The sequence below is a fragment of the Apium graveolens genome, chromosome 4, assembly GCF_009905375.1.
Source record: "Apium graveolens cultivar Ventura chromosome 4, ASM990537v1, whole genome shotgun sequence".
Lineage (NCBI taxonomy): Eukaryota > Viridiplantae > Streptophyta > Magnoliopsida > Apiales > Apiaceae > Apium > Apium graveolens.
The window spans coordinates 93,052,511-93,067,868 of NC_133650.1; the positions used below are offsets into that span (position 1 = coordinate 93,052,511).

Genomic DNA, 15,358 nt, shown 5'->3' on the forward strand with positions numbered 1-15,358 from the left:
ATTCAGATAATTCGACGGATGAGAATAAATAGTTATCCGTCGAGTCATAAAATATTCCAGAAAAATAATTGATTTTATTAATAAAATGTATACCGACGGATGATCAAACTCGATGGATAATGATCATTCGTCGGGATGTAAATTTTGACTTAGCCAAAATTTCATCCAAGACTGAAAAACCAATTAAATTTCTGGCTGCATTACAACTTGCAAATTATTTAAAAAGATTCAAGAGTAATTTAACATACCTAACTCACTTACCAACCTTGAAAAGGTGGATTCATCCAGTGGCTTGGTAAAAATATCTGCAAGCTGCTTTTCACTTGGAACAAAATGTAGTTTCACGGTACCATTCATTACATGTTCCCTTATGAAGTGGTACTTGATGTCTATGTGCTTTGTTCTTGAATGCTGTACTGGATTTTCAGTGATGGCAATTGCACTTGTGTTATCATAGAAAATAGGAATTCTTTCCACTTGCAGACCATAGTCTAACAATTGATTTCTCATCCACCAAATCTGTGCACAGCAACTACCAACAGCAATATACTCAGCTTCAGCTGTAGAAGTAGAAACTGAATTTTGCTTTTTACTGAACCAGGACACAAGCTTGTTTCCTAGAAATTGACAGGTTCCTGTTGTACTTTTTCTATCAATTCTACAACCTGCATAATCTGCATCTGAATAACCAGTTAGATCAAAACCAGAATCTCTAGGGTACCAAATGCCAAGTTTTGGTATTCCCTTGAGATATCTGAAAACTCTCTTAATAGCTACTAAGTGAGATTCTCTAGGATCAGCCTGAAATCTAGCACAAAGACATGTAGCAAATATTATGTCTGGCCTACTAGCTGTTAAGTACGGAAGTGAGCCAACCATGCTCCTATAACTTGAAATATCCACAGACTTTTCAGTAGTGTTTAATTCAAGCTTAGTTGCAGTGGTCATGGGAGTTTTTGCAGATGTGCAATCCATTAGATCAAACTTCTTTAAAAGATCATAAATGTATTTAGTTTGACTAATGAATAATCCATCACTAACTTGCTTAACTTGTAAACCAAGAAAGTAGGTTAGTTCTCCCATCATGCTCATTTCATACTTACTTTGCATCAATTTGGCAAAAATTTTGCAAAGTTTTGCATCTGTAGAGCAAAAAATAATGTCATCTACATAAATTTGAACAAGTATGCTAGAGCCATTAACAATTCTAAAGAATAAGGTTTTGTCAACAGTACCTCTTGTGAAGTGATTCTCTAAAAGAAACTTTGAAAAAGTGTCATTCCAGGCTCTAGGTGCTTGCTTCAGTCCATAAAGTGCTTTCAAAAGATAGTAGACATGTTCTGGAAATTTTGGATCTTCAAAACCAGGAGGCTGACTGACATAGACTTCCTCCTCCAAATCTCCATTCAGAAATGCACTTTTGACATCCATTTGATAGACCTTAAAATTGGCATGGGCTGCATAGGCTAAGAAAATTCTGATGGCTTCAAGTCTTGTAATAGGAGCAAAAGTTTCATCAAAATCTATTCTTTCTTGTTGACAATATCCCTTAGCAACCAATCTAGCTTTGTTTCTGACTACTATGCCATTTTCATCCATCTTGTTTCTGAATACCCATTTGGGGTTCATTGGATTCTTTCCTTTAGGCTTGGGTACCAGCTTCCATACCTTATTCCTTTCAAATTGGTTTAGCTCCTCCTGTATAGCTAAAATCTAATCAGGATCCAACAAAGCTTCTTCTACCTTCTTTGGTTCTTCCTTAGAGAGGAAGCTGCTATATAGACATTCTTCTTGAGTTGCTTTCCTTGTTTGAACTCTAGAAGATACATCACCAATGATGAGCTCAAAGGGGTGATCCTTTGTTCATTTCCTTTGTTGAGGTAGATTAGCTCTAGATGAAGATGCCTCATTATTGTCTTGATGTGTGATTGAGTTTTGATTATTAGAGACTCCCCTTGAGTTAATGGATCTTTGATTTGAGAAAGGGGAACTTTCTGTAAGTGATCTATTCTGACTTACAGCTTCTTTTGATGACCCGACATATGGTGAATTTTGAGTACCGACGGATGAAGGTGGTTGTCTCTCGACGGATAAATCAGATTATCTCCCGACGGATGAAGCATTTTGTAACTCGACAGATGTTGAATTTTATGCTTCATTGGTAGTGGATTTTTCTGCATTATCCTTTGATACTGTTTCTTGATCACTTTCCTCATCACTAACCATCTCCATATTGTCAAATTTGAGGCTCTCATGGTAATCTCTATCTTGCAGTCCTTCAATCTTTTTATCATCAAACACAACATGTATTGATCCACAACAATGTTGGTTCTCAGATTGAAGACTCTATATGCTTTACCAACAGCATATCCAACAAAAATTCATTCATCTGCTTTAACATCAAACTTCCCATTCTGATCAGTTTGATTTCTCAAGATATAACATTTACAGCCAAAGACATGAAGAAAATTTAGAGCTGGCTTCTTGTTCTTGAACAATTGATAGGGAGTCATGCATTTTGCTTGATTAACCAGAGAAATATTCTAAGTGTAGAATGCATTATTTATAGCTTCAGCCCAGAAATATGTTGGTAACTTTGATTCTTCAAGCATTGTCCTTGCAGCTTCAATGAGTGATTTGTTCTTCCTTTCTACTACTCCATTTTGTTGTGGAGTTCTTGTTGCTGAAAACTCATGCAGAATCCCATTTTCTTCACAAAATACTCTCATGATAGAATTCTTGAACCCAGTTCCATTGTCACTCCTGATTTTTTTAACTTTGAAATTAGGATGATTGTTGACTTGCCTTATGTGATTGATGATGATTTCACTAGCCTCATCTTTGGACTTAAGAAAATATGTCCAAGAGAACTTTGAGAAATCATATACAATTACTAGGCAAAATCTTTTCGTTGAGATGGACAACACATTGACTAGTCCAAAAAAATCCATGTGTAGCAGTTGCAAAGGTTCTTCAATTGTTGAATCAAGCTTCTTTCTGAATGATGCTTTAATTTTCTTTCCCTTTTGGCAAGCATCACACAGTCCATCCTTCGAAAACTCCACTTGAGGAATGCCTCTAACTAGTTCTTTCTTTACAAGTTCGTTCATGGTCTTGAAGTTTAGATGGGATAGCTTCTTGTGCCATAGCCAACTTTCATCTTGACTTGCTTTACTGAGAAGACAAGTAACAGATTCTACATTTGATGAGTTGAAGTCAGCTAAGTACACATTTCCTTTTCTCACACCAGTGAGAACCACTTTGTTGCTCCTCTTGTTAGTCACAACACAGGCTTCTGAGTTGAAGGTTACTGAATTGCCTTTATCACACAGCTGGCTGATACTCAATAAATTATGCTTGAGACCATCCACTAAAGCAACCTCCTCAATGATGACATTGTCTTTTAAAATCAAGCCATATCCCACAGTATAACCCTTGTTCTCATCTCCAAAAGTAATACTTGGGCCAGCTCTCTCCATGAACTCTGTGAGCAGGGTAGAATCACCAGTCTTGTGTCTTGAACAACCATTATCCAAGTACCATAGATTCTTTCTGTTTCCCTGCACACATTAAAATCAAATCAAGTTGATTTTAGTACCCAAGTTTCCTTGGGTCCTGCCTTGTTAGCTTTCTTTTTCTGTTTCTTAGGTTTGATCTCATGTGACTTGGGGATATCAGATTCATCCTTAGTCATTTGAGTTGGACCTTTAAAACCATTCATTACAATAGAATTATCATGCACATTTTGATTAACAGGAAATGGCATGCTATTAGTAAACATGTTATTCCAGTAGGGCATGCTAAATGGCATTTGATGCATACTAAATACAGCATAATAAGGATTAGGTGCAAATGGAATATTAGCAAATTGTGCATTCATATTCTATGTAGACATAGCATTCATAGGCATAGAAGGCATGGCATTCATGTTGGAAAAAGGAGGTGGCACAGATATGGAAGTAGGCATGGCTGTTTTGCAATTAACAGATAGATGATTTGTAGTACCACACTTAACACAGATTTTTCTTGGAGCATACTTATCAGGTGTGTAGTTGTTATGCTTGTTAATCCCTACTTTACCATTTCTATTGTTTTTCCTTTTAGCCTCTGTTTTAACCTCAATCTTTTATAGTCTGTCATTTAGTTTCTTGATAGACATATGACCAACATTCACTTTCTTCTCCTTCTTCACTTGACTAGATTCTTCTGAAATGAAGTTTTTGGAAACTGATCCATACTTTTCATTTAACTTGGCAAGTTTGGCTTTACTCACAGGTTTTCTCACAGCCGACGGATGAGGATTTATGTTACTCGACGGATAATCCTTTTGGTTATCCGACAGATGACTCTCATCATGCGTCGAGTCCACATCTATCAGCAATCCTTCAAATAAATTGGATTCCAGCTTCTCCTTATTCTTCTTCCAGGCTGCATCACAAAAGGACTCAACACCTTGAACTTTGGTGATTTGAACATGAACATCTCTAGATATTTTCTATGCCTTAATCACCTCATGTTCTCATTCAAGCTGCTTCTTCAAGATCTCTTCTTTCTTCAAGGACTCAGTTAATTCATCCTTAGCAATTTTACACTCAATTCTCAATTTTTCAAATTCAATAAACTGAGATTCTAGCACATTATTCCTCTCACTTAAAAACAAATTGTTTTCTTTGATTTTAGCATTTTCCTTAGTAAGAGACTTAAGTGTAACACGCAAATGATATAATTCTGTAGACATGTCATTTATTGCATCATTACACTCAGTTTTAGATAAATATGCAAGGTTAGTGGTGATTACCCGATTACTTAAAGAACTTGTCTCTGTTTCATCAGACTTGGCCATTAGGGCTAGATTGACATAGCTGACATCCTCATCCTCATCCAGACCATCCGCTGCCCAGTCATTTTCTTGTGTAATGAAAGCTCTTTCCTTTTGTTTGAGAAACTCAAAATATTTCTGTTTATAATCCACAAGCTCGAACTTCTTCTTGCTGGAATCTGACTTTCTACACTCACTGGCAAAGTGCCCTGCCAAGCCACATTTGAAACATTTGAATTTTGATTTATCCACCATGTTTCTATTTGGCTTAGCTGCTCCAAAGTTCTTCTTGAACTTGAGCTTGGCAAATCTTCTGGAAAGAAATGCTAGATGTTCGTCAATGTCATCCATATCATCTTGGCTCAAAGAATCTTCATTTTCTGCTACCAGCCCCTTGCCCTTGTTTTCACAGACCTTTGAAGTATACTCAACAGCTTCTATCTTCATCTCCTTCTCTTTTTCTAACTCAGCAACCAGTGCAATGGATCCTCCTTTCTTTCTCCCTTTCTCCATTCTTTCATCTTGCTATATTTCAAGCTCATAAGTCTTTAGAATGCCATACGGTCTCTCTAGTATAAACTCCTTGTATTCTTGTGAGTTTCTCAAGGAGACTGTCATTGGTTTCCATTCTTTTGGTAGGGATCTCAGAAATATGAGGTTTGAATCTTTGGTTTGGTAGACTCTTCCATGTAACTTTAGAGCATTTAGTAGCTTTTGAATTCTACTAAAGATATCAGTGAAAGTTTCACCTTTTTCAAAGTGAAAATGCTCATTTTGCTGAATTAGTAGCTGCATCTTGTTTTCTCTAACTTGTTCAGTGCCATCACAGATGATCTGAATTATATAATAAACTTCTTTGGCAGTTTTGCAATTGATGATGTTGTCAAACATGTCACCATCAACTCCATTAAACAGAATATTCATGGCCTTCTTGTCCTTCCTGACTTGTTCAATATCAGGATCTGGCCATTCATGCCTTGGCTTGGGAACTGATGGCTCATTTCCAGTTACATCTCTCATTGGTACATGAGGGCCTCTCTCTATGCAATCTACATAGGCCTCATCTTGAGAAAGTAAATGAAGATGCGTCTTTACCTTCCAGTGATGGTAATTGTCTTTGTCCAAAAAAGGAATCTTGACTCCAACATCCTTCTTGTTCATCTTGCTGTTTGTTGTGATCTTTAAACTCTTTGTTCTTTAAGAGCTTGCTCTTATACCAATTGTTAGTCCCTAACAATGCAACAAGAATTACAGAAGGGGGTTGAATGGAATTCTTGAAACTTTTACTAAATTATAAAATGCTCTAACTTAAGATATATATATATATGGCAGTTTTTTGATTTGTTAAGTGCGGAATAACAAGTTAAATATGAATCAAAACACAAAGTAATAAAAACGCAAGTCTTTAAAACTTTCTGGTGGATTTGAATGTATCCACCAGATATATATATATATACAAGAGAACTCTATGAAGCTTGAATAGCTCACAGCTGCTTACAAATACGAACAACTAAACTTATAGAGCAATGCTAAGGATACATCTTACAAATGTTTCTCTGAGAAAAAAACTTGCTTAGTCTTCTTGTTGTTCTAATTTCTACTCTTGGTTTATATATCACCAATATTACACAGTCATAAGACAAGATAATAAAACAAAACCTATCAAGTCTAATATTATGCTGCTTCATTACTCTATTCCAGCATCTTTGAATATCTTCATATTAGCATGGAAATGGCAATGCTTCTTTGTTCTCAAAAACCCAGTTGAATAGGCTTCCACATTTCTTTTGCATACACTCGACGTATGTGACTATGTTGTCACTGTCAACAGATGTTCAAATTGATTATCCGTCAGGTACATGATCATCCGTCGGGTTGCCTTGTTGATCATCCATCGGGTAGCTTTGTTGATCATCCGTCGGGTAGCTATTTAGCACTTGACTTCATTTCATTTATGCAGAATTACAAGACATCATCTTTGTACAATTAATCAACCTATCCTGTATATCTAATTAAAGCCAACATGACTTATATGCTACTACAGAATTTAAACAAAGGTGTTTGCAGAAATGTGCTTCATGACTTATTATTACACAAGCTACTCACTCGATGGATAACAAATCATCATCCGTCGGGACTATATTGAGTCATCCGTCGGGACTATATTCCTTATCCGTCGAGTGCTACATTTTTCACTAAGTTAAATCTACTAAAGTGTTTTGTTAATGAAATCATCAAGTTCACAACATATTCACAATAAAGATTCAATAACCATACTATTAAGATCATTCTCTTTATTATTTCATATAATATTAATTTCTACGATCAAATCACAAGTAAAGCCAGAGTTACTTGCCTCAAAAATCTTTTCTTTTTTACTGGGGTCGAGTTACTGCCACCTAGAACTTCCTTTCCTTTCTTAGTCTGAATGCCTTTGATTTCTAAATCAAGAATGAGAGAGAGAACTCGAGAGTTCGAGAGAGACAAGGAGCACCGGGGGAAAAACAAACGGGGGAGGAGATAAAAGGTGGGGGGTTAGGAAGGGGTAGAACGGTAGTTAGCAAATAAAATATGATTTTCTTTTTTCTTTTTCCTTCCTTTTGTACAAAATGCTATACAAATATTTATTAATATAAAAATATTTCATAAAGATCAAGAAATCTAGAATATGAAATTAGCTCTCTCCCTATATTTTTAAAATGATTTTTGAGCGGATGGTTTATTTTCAATGAATTTTGCAATTAATCGACCAATAATAGAAATAACCTTTGAAAAATCATTTTTAAAATATCAGGACATCAAAATAAATCAAACTTTCATTTTTTAAAAAGTCTCTAGGATCATTCCAGAAATATTCAAAACACATTTTACACTTTGATCATACTCCAATATATTTATAAAATTTTTTTAAGATCAAATAACCCTTATTTTCACTCCGTAAATCCTTTTAAAAATATTTATAAACTCCAGAATCACAAATTTGCACACGTATATATCAAGTAACACATATTAACACAATAACATCAACCACATCTCATATTTATACACATTTACATATAAACTCTATTTGATAGCTGATTATGCCTATACCAGATAGACAATAATTTTAAATAACGATACCACTTCGCAACTCGAATCCAAATAATCATAGATACATAGAGGATTCTTTTTATTTCATACTTTTACATTATACACTCATTTCCCACTTCAAAACTTTTATGAAATCCATTTTTCACAGAACGGGTCACGTCCCATCTAACGACCTTACAACAAACCGACTCGATCACATTTTCATATCATAGCTTAAACCCTTTACTGACGCATCAAATTGGAACAATGTATTTTTAAATCCTCTTTTATAATTCATAGAAATTGCACACAAATCACTAAATTATATAAAATTATATTTTATTCTCTGAGCTATATCACAAATATCTTAGTCGTTACAATCTACCCCCTTAAAAGGATTCTGTCCTCAGAATCTGACCTAAGCAAACAAATGGGGATATTTTTCATGTATTTCACTTTCTAGTTCCCAAGTCGATTCTTCGAGCTTAGTATTTCTTCACAAAACTCTAACTAATGGTACTATCATATTTCTAAGTGCCTTTTCTTTCCGATCTAGAATTTGAATCGGTTGCTCCACATAGGATAGATCCTGTTAAATTTCCATGGGTTCCAATTCTATTACATGACTGGCATCTGAATTATACTTCTTCAAAAGTGATACATGAAAAACATTATGGAGATGCTTCATTTGCGGAGGCAACGCCAACGTGTACGCTACTTTCTCGACTTGCCTTAGTACTTCGAGCGGTCCAATATATCTAGGACTCAGATTTCTTTTCTTTTCAAATCTAGATAGACCTTTCCATGGAGATATCTTTATTAGCACTTTGTCTCCGGGTTTGAATTCTGTATCTTTCTGATTCTGATCTGCATATTTTCTTTGTCGATCTTGGGCCGATGTCATCCTTTTACGAATCAGTTTCACTTTTTCCTTTGTTTGCTGAATCAGTTCTGGACCCAACAATTTACGTTCACAAACTTCATCCCAATACGTAGAAGATCTTCATCTTCTTCTATATAACTCTTCATAGGGCGACATTGCCAATACTTACGTGGTAACTATTTTTATATAAAAACTCTATCAATTGTAAATGATCATCCCAATTTCCTTTAAAGTCCAATGCACAGGTTCTCAACATATCCTCGATTGTTTGAATAGTCCTTTCGCTTTGTCCATCTGTCGGCGGGTCATAAGTTGTGCTCAATTTCAATTTTGTTCCTATGATCATGAAATTGTCGCCATAATCTCGAATTAAATCTAGGATGTCTATCGGATAAAATAGAAACTGGTACTCCCTAACGCATTACAATCTCATCCAAATATAACTTAACCAACTTTTCTAATGAGAATCTTTCATTAATTGTCAAGAAATACGCGAACTTTGTCAATCGATCAATGATCACCTATATTGTATCGTGATTAGCTTTTTTTGGTAATCATACAACAAAATCCGTTACAATATGCTCCCACTTCCATTCAGGTATATCCAGTGGTTGAAGTAGTCCACTTGGTCGCTGGTGTTCTGCTTTTACTCTCTGATATGTATAATTATTTATCCATTCCGTGATTTCCTTCTTCATGTTTGGCCACCAATAGTTCTATTATAATTATAATATTTGATTAGTTCCAACCATCGCCTTTGTCTTATATTCAATTTCTTCTGCATAAAGATGTACTTTAAACTCTTATGATCCATATAAATCTCGCAGTTCTCTCCATACAAATAGTGTCTCCAAATCTTAAAGGCAAACACAATTGCTGCCAATTCTAAATCATTCGTAGGATATTTCGGTTCATCTGGCTTTAAGTTATGAGAAGAATATGATATTACTTTTCCATGTTGCATCAAAACGCAACCAAATCCTTTTATGAGAGGCATCGATATAGATTATAAACTCACCTTTTTCGTCGGATAGAACAATACTGGTGCAGAAACCAACCATTTTTTAGTTTCTAAAAACTTTCTTCACACTTATCCATCCAAACAAATTTCTTATTTTTATCCTTGCCAACTTAGTCAATGGAATAGCTATTTTAGAGAAATCTCACACAAATCGTCGATAGTAACCAACCAATCCTAGAAAACTTCTTACTTCCGTTAGAGTATTAGGTCTTTCCCAATTCATCACAGCCTCAATCTTGGTGGGATCCACTTTGATGCCTTCACTACTAACTACATGCCCAAGAAACTGAACTTCTTTTAACCAAAATTCATATTTTGAAAACATTGCGTATAATTTTTCTTTCCTCAAGGTTTCCAAAGCAATCCTCAAATGTTTCACATGTTCCTCTTCTAACTTGGAGTATATCTGGATATCGTCGATAAACATAAATACAAACTTATCCAATTATTTATTAAATACTCTATTCATAAGATCCATGAAAGCAGCAGGCACATTCGTCAATCCAAAGCCATTACTAAGAACTCGTAATGTCCATACCTTGTTCGAAATGTCATTTTGGGTATATCCTCAGCCTTAATCTTTAATTGATGGTATCCAGATCTTAAGTCGATCTTCGAGAAACATGTAGCTCCTTTCAACTGATCAAACAAATCATCAATTCGTGATAAAGGGTACTTATTCTTGATAGTCAACTTATTGAGTTCGCGATAATCGATATATTATCTCATACTTCCATCTTTCTTCTTTACGAACAGCACAAATGTAACCCATAGGGATACACTTGGTCGAATAACTCCTTTATCCAACAATTCTTGCAGTTGTGTCGCTTTTCATCTCAACAAGCGCCATACGATAAGGAGCTTTCGAAACTGGTTCCGTCTCTGGAGCCAAATCTATAGTGAATTCAATCTCTCGATCTAGAGGTAGTCCAGGTAATTCATCGTGAAATATGTCCGGGAATTCCTTAACCATATGAATATCTTCAATCTTACGGGGTTCAGTCTTAAAGTATTTTACATTAGCCAAATAAGCTTCGCATCCTTGTCGTAATAATCTTTTCATCTGAGTGGCCGTAAAAAACATCCTATCTTGCTTATTTCCTTTGAATATCACCTTAGTACCATCTTTGGAGTTCAACTTCACCTTCTTATTTATACATTCAATCTGCACATCATGGTTTGCTAACTAATCCATTTCGAGTATAACGTCGAATTATCCTAACTTAAAAGGTATTAAGTCAACAGAAAAATATCGACCTTCTATGACAACATCGTAATTGGGACAAATCTTATTGATAGTAACTCTCTCCTGATTCGCTACTTCAATAATCAAACTAGCTTCCAAAGGATACGTAACACACCTTAATTTATCAACAAAATTTTCAGAGATAAATAATCTGGTAGCTCCGGAATCCATTAACATTTTAGCTTCTACTGAATTTATAGCAAGCGTATCTGCTACCAAATCCGCATTGTAAATTGCATCTTTCATTGTCATATTGAATGTTCATGCCTGTAGCGCCCAAAAACCGGGGTCAGAGATCTAGGAGGCCACGTCAACTCAAATCCTGTTTAACACTTATCTCGTACAACAATATATAAATACTCACACCTTTATGATCCCACACTTATCAACACACACACTTACAGGTCATTGTCTTGGAAACGAACAATGCATTACTAAAGTGTATCAATCCACAAAGTGATAATTATTACAATTCCAAAAGTGATTAAGTCTTACCATGGGAGTAACCTTTATGTAAGGTTAAACCGGTGGCCACATATACATTTCTTAGTTATTATCTTACATAAGTCATACTTGTAAATAAGTCGGACTAAAAAAACTGAAAACCAATCCATCTTATTCGATCTACCTGAGGTACAACACCAAACATCCTACGAAATAGCTGGCCGTTTCCTACCCGTTTCCTGGCCATGAGTTTCATGATAGGCGCCTTGATTCAATGTTTTGTTATGTCAATTTAAGAAAATAAGTTTGAGCTATAATGCTCAGCATAATAATGTACAGTATGAAAAGACTATATGAGAAAGTTATGACTAATTCCATATACTATCAATATGTTTGTTTAGAAATAGTACTTCTCGGTGATACACACCTTCTTTCAAAATAATTTTTTTATTGACTTATTAGTCTGCAAATACCTTAATGGTAAACCCCGCACCCAGCACTAGGCTTGGGTTACGGTATTGCATCTCAATTCCGATCGGAAGAATAGGACATTCACCGGAGCCCCCGAGATACGATGATTAGTCATATAAAGGTAAATATTTATTATTATTTACATGTGGAAGGACGATTCCCTTTGTTATCGGTTATCACCCTGGCCACATTCGGGCCTTTTCTGTGTCTATCCCTCTCAAGTACACACTTCGTGTCTATCCCTCTCAAGATACGATTTTGCGTCCATACTCCACATGTTCATCAGTATATAAGGTACCTTCTCATGCGGTAGTAAATTGGTAGTCCCCCCAGTCCACGAAGTACTGGAGTCTACCCCTTCCTGTCCTTGTAAGAATCCCATCATATATTTGGAACTCATTTTGTTCCCAAAGCATATTGCTTGTTTATAGGTGCACATTGATATGTATGTATATATATGTACTTCCGAGAATTTTCGGAGGAAGTACTAAGATAATGTGAGTCGACCGTTGTCAACAGATAAATAAATAAAGGGGAGTTTCTTTTGAAACTATAGTCAAAATATTTAAAGTATGTCGAGATAATATTCTTTGACGATCCGAAAGTATTAGAATGACTTTCTGAAACTCCAAAAGTATTTTGAAATAGATTTTATGATTTTTAAAATCATATTAAATCATTTGATAAATATTTAATAATTAAATAATAATTATTAAATAATAATTATTAAATAATTAAACCTCAAATAATTATATTTTAAAAGTTTGAAATAATATTCCTCAACTAATTTATATTTAAATAATTAAAGTAGTCTTTAATAATTATAAATAATCGAGTTGAAATAATTAATCGTTGGAGAATACTTCTCCTATATTAAATGAATAATTGAAACAATATTTATTGTTCGAGTAATTAAATATAGTTGAGGGAATATGATTTTTTGGAAATCGTTTTAAATAAATTCGAGGTGTTAAATACTTCGCAAGTGGACATCGAGTCCCTTGGAATAAAATAAACATGAACTTTTGATCGTCCAAAACATCACCGGGATGGTTCCCGAGTTTTTGTTTTATAACTCCGACCGACTCTCGGTCTTATAATTTATACACCACGCCTATTGTAGCGCTAAAATATTCTACTATATATATATACATCGTCACAATCGCTATTGAAGCGTAAAACTCAAAATGCTACTATCATGGAAAATATGGCATTTGTACGAAGGATAGTAAAACAACTTTTCACAACACATCAATATATGGAGTTGGGTTCGTAAACTTGCCTGGGTACTTTGAAGTGGAGGGTGCTCTAGGGTCCACTCGAAAATCTATATTTATAAATAATTTTGGTTCATTAGATCCCGTTCGTATTTATAGCTTCTTGTACATACGCGATACTTCATTAATCGTCCACGCAACTCATTTTACTCTTATTATTCCACTAAGTACAAGTAATCATCATATTTTCTTTCTTTTCTAAATCCCTTATGTCCCTTAAGGCCTTTTACGTTTCGACCCTCGACTCCACTCGTGATTCCTAAGAATTTCTATTCGCGCGGTCTCAGCTCCGACATTTTTATAAAATTGAGAAATATATATTTTCACTTGAAATATTTATGGTAGTTAATAAACTCTATTTCCTACTCTCTTTTCAAATTCCATGATTTTTTAATATTCTTAAGTCGATCATTTCTATTTCCAAAGTTCGTAATTCGTAGTAGTTTTATCGCGTAAATCACTTTTACTAAAACGGTCATAATGTTTGATAGTAAATCAAAATTAAGAGATTCAAGCGCCTAAAATATCCTCATAACATTTTCTATCATAATCAAGTCTTAGTTTTCAAGAAACTACAGTTTATACCTTCAGTAACTTTTGCAGAAAACTTATGTTGTGTTTTGTTCATTTTAACGATGTTACGATTAAGATCTGAGTTTCGTTTACGCTCTAAATCATTATTCAACCATCAAAAACCACCATATCATCATCTCAACACTAACTCCTCTTAAGAACATCATGTTCTTGAGGCAACAAAAATCAACCTTAATACTAACTAACTAAACATCAAGAAAATAGCAAAACAACTACTAAAACTAGGTTTATAACTATGATCTCACAGTTTCTTGAAACTTAAACCTTAAACAAAGTTTGGTCAAGGATTTATACCTTTCTCAAAAGCTTGTGATGTGTTCTTCTTGATGGTGGAGTCTTGGGGATGCTTGGTTGAGTTTAAGGAACTAGATCATGCCATAAAAATCAAGAAACCAAGAAGAGTTACTATTCATCACCATTCATCATCACTTTCTTGAATTGTTTTCACCAATAAAACCTTAATAAAATGCTCTCAAAAATTTATCTTACTTTAGTTTAGGATGTAGGAAGCTTAGAACTTAATTGTAGAATTTTTCCATGGCTAGAATTTGGATTTTTGAAATTGATTTCTTGTTTCTTTTTGATATTGCTGAATGGGAGCTTCAAGGGAGAGAAGAGAGGGTTTTTGTGTTGGCTACTTGGATGATTCTTGTGAAAGATTTGTTATATGATCTTGTATATATCACCTAGTACAATGAAATCTATCACAATCTTGCTAGCCATCCTAATTTCCAAGCAATAATACTAGCTTAGTACCTTGGTCACTATTCCACTACTATTCACTAACTAGGTCATCATGTTCAATTAGCTAGGTTACTATTTGGTTATTAACCATGGTTAGTTTCTTACTCTAGTTAGCTTGAATGGTTAACTTGGTTTGATACATTTATTTATTCGCTTACGCATTCGCTCGGTCTGTTAGATATATTTGTGATGTCATGTCTAATATGATTTGTCTCTAGTTTTCAGATCTTACTTAACAAGACAAATCAGTACTTAACTGGAAATCAACACTTATACTGAAGACAAAACTTAAGATATCAGAACTTAAGTTATCAGAACTTAAGTTATCAGAAGATATTTATCAGGAGATAATATCAGGACTTAAGATGACTTTCAGATAAGGCAGGCGGCTGATTGAAAGGAAAGAAGATCGAGAATAAGACAGAAAGAAATATGCATGAAGAAGGAATTCTATGAAGAATAGAATACTTGGAAGAAAAGATAACTAGTTGATATATTTTAGGAAGGAGAATTATATTCCATATCAATTAGAACATTATCTTGTAACTGTGTAGTATATAAACACAGGCATAGGGTTTACACAAAAAAGTGTGTTATCATAATCGAAGTTATTATTCATTGTAACCCTAGCAGCTCTCGTGATAATTTGTTCATCACTGAGATGAAAGTGTTTGTCCTAAATCCAATCATGTATGATGAGTTAGGAAGAACTTTCTTGTATTCCTATTTGATTTCATTTGAATTAATAAAAGACTTGTTATATTTTATGGACTTTATGTATTTAAAGTGT

The 15,358-nt window shown here is 34.5% G+C and overlaps 1 protein-coding gene across 1 annotated transcript; it reads right to left on the bottom strand.

Moving 5' to 3' along the window:
* Nucleotides 1-10,591: 10,591 nt before the first annotated feature.
* On the bottom strand, nucleotides 10,592-11,290 carry LOC141718747 (uncharacterized). The gene is made up of 2 exons (XM_074521129.1): nucleotides 11,063-11,290; nucleotides 10,592-10,957 (listed from the first exon to the last, which is right to left on the bottom strand). Exons 1-2 carry the CDS (start codon nucleotides 11,288-11,290, stop codon nucleotides 10,592-10,594), a joined length of 594 nt encoding a protein of 197 aa, XP_074377230.1.
* Nucleotides 11,291-15,358: the final 4,068 nt, after the last annotated feature.

Coding starts and splice junctions, on each gene's coding strand:
- LOC141718747 (XM_074521129.1), bottom strand. CDS start 11,290: ATGACAATGAAAGATGCAATTTACAATGCGGATTTGGTAGCAGATACG. Junction 10,958..11,062: donor AGATTTGTCCCAATTACGAT/GTTGTCATAGAA, acceptor CATGATGTGCAG/ATTGAATGTATAAATAAGAA.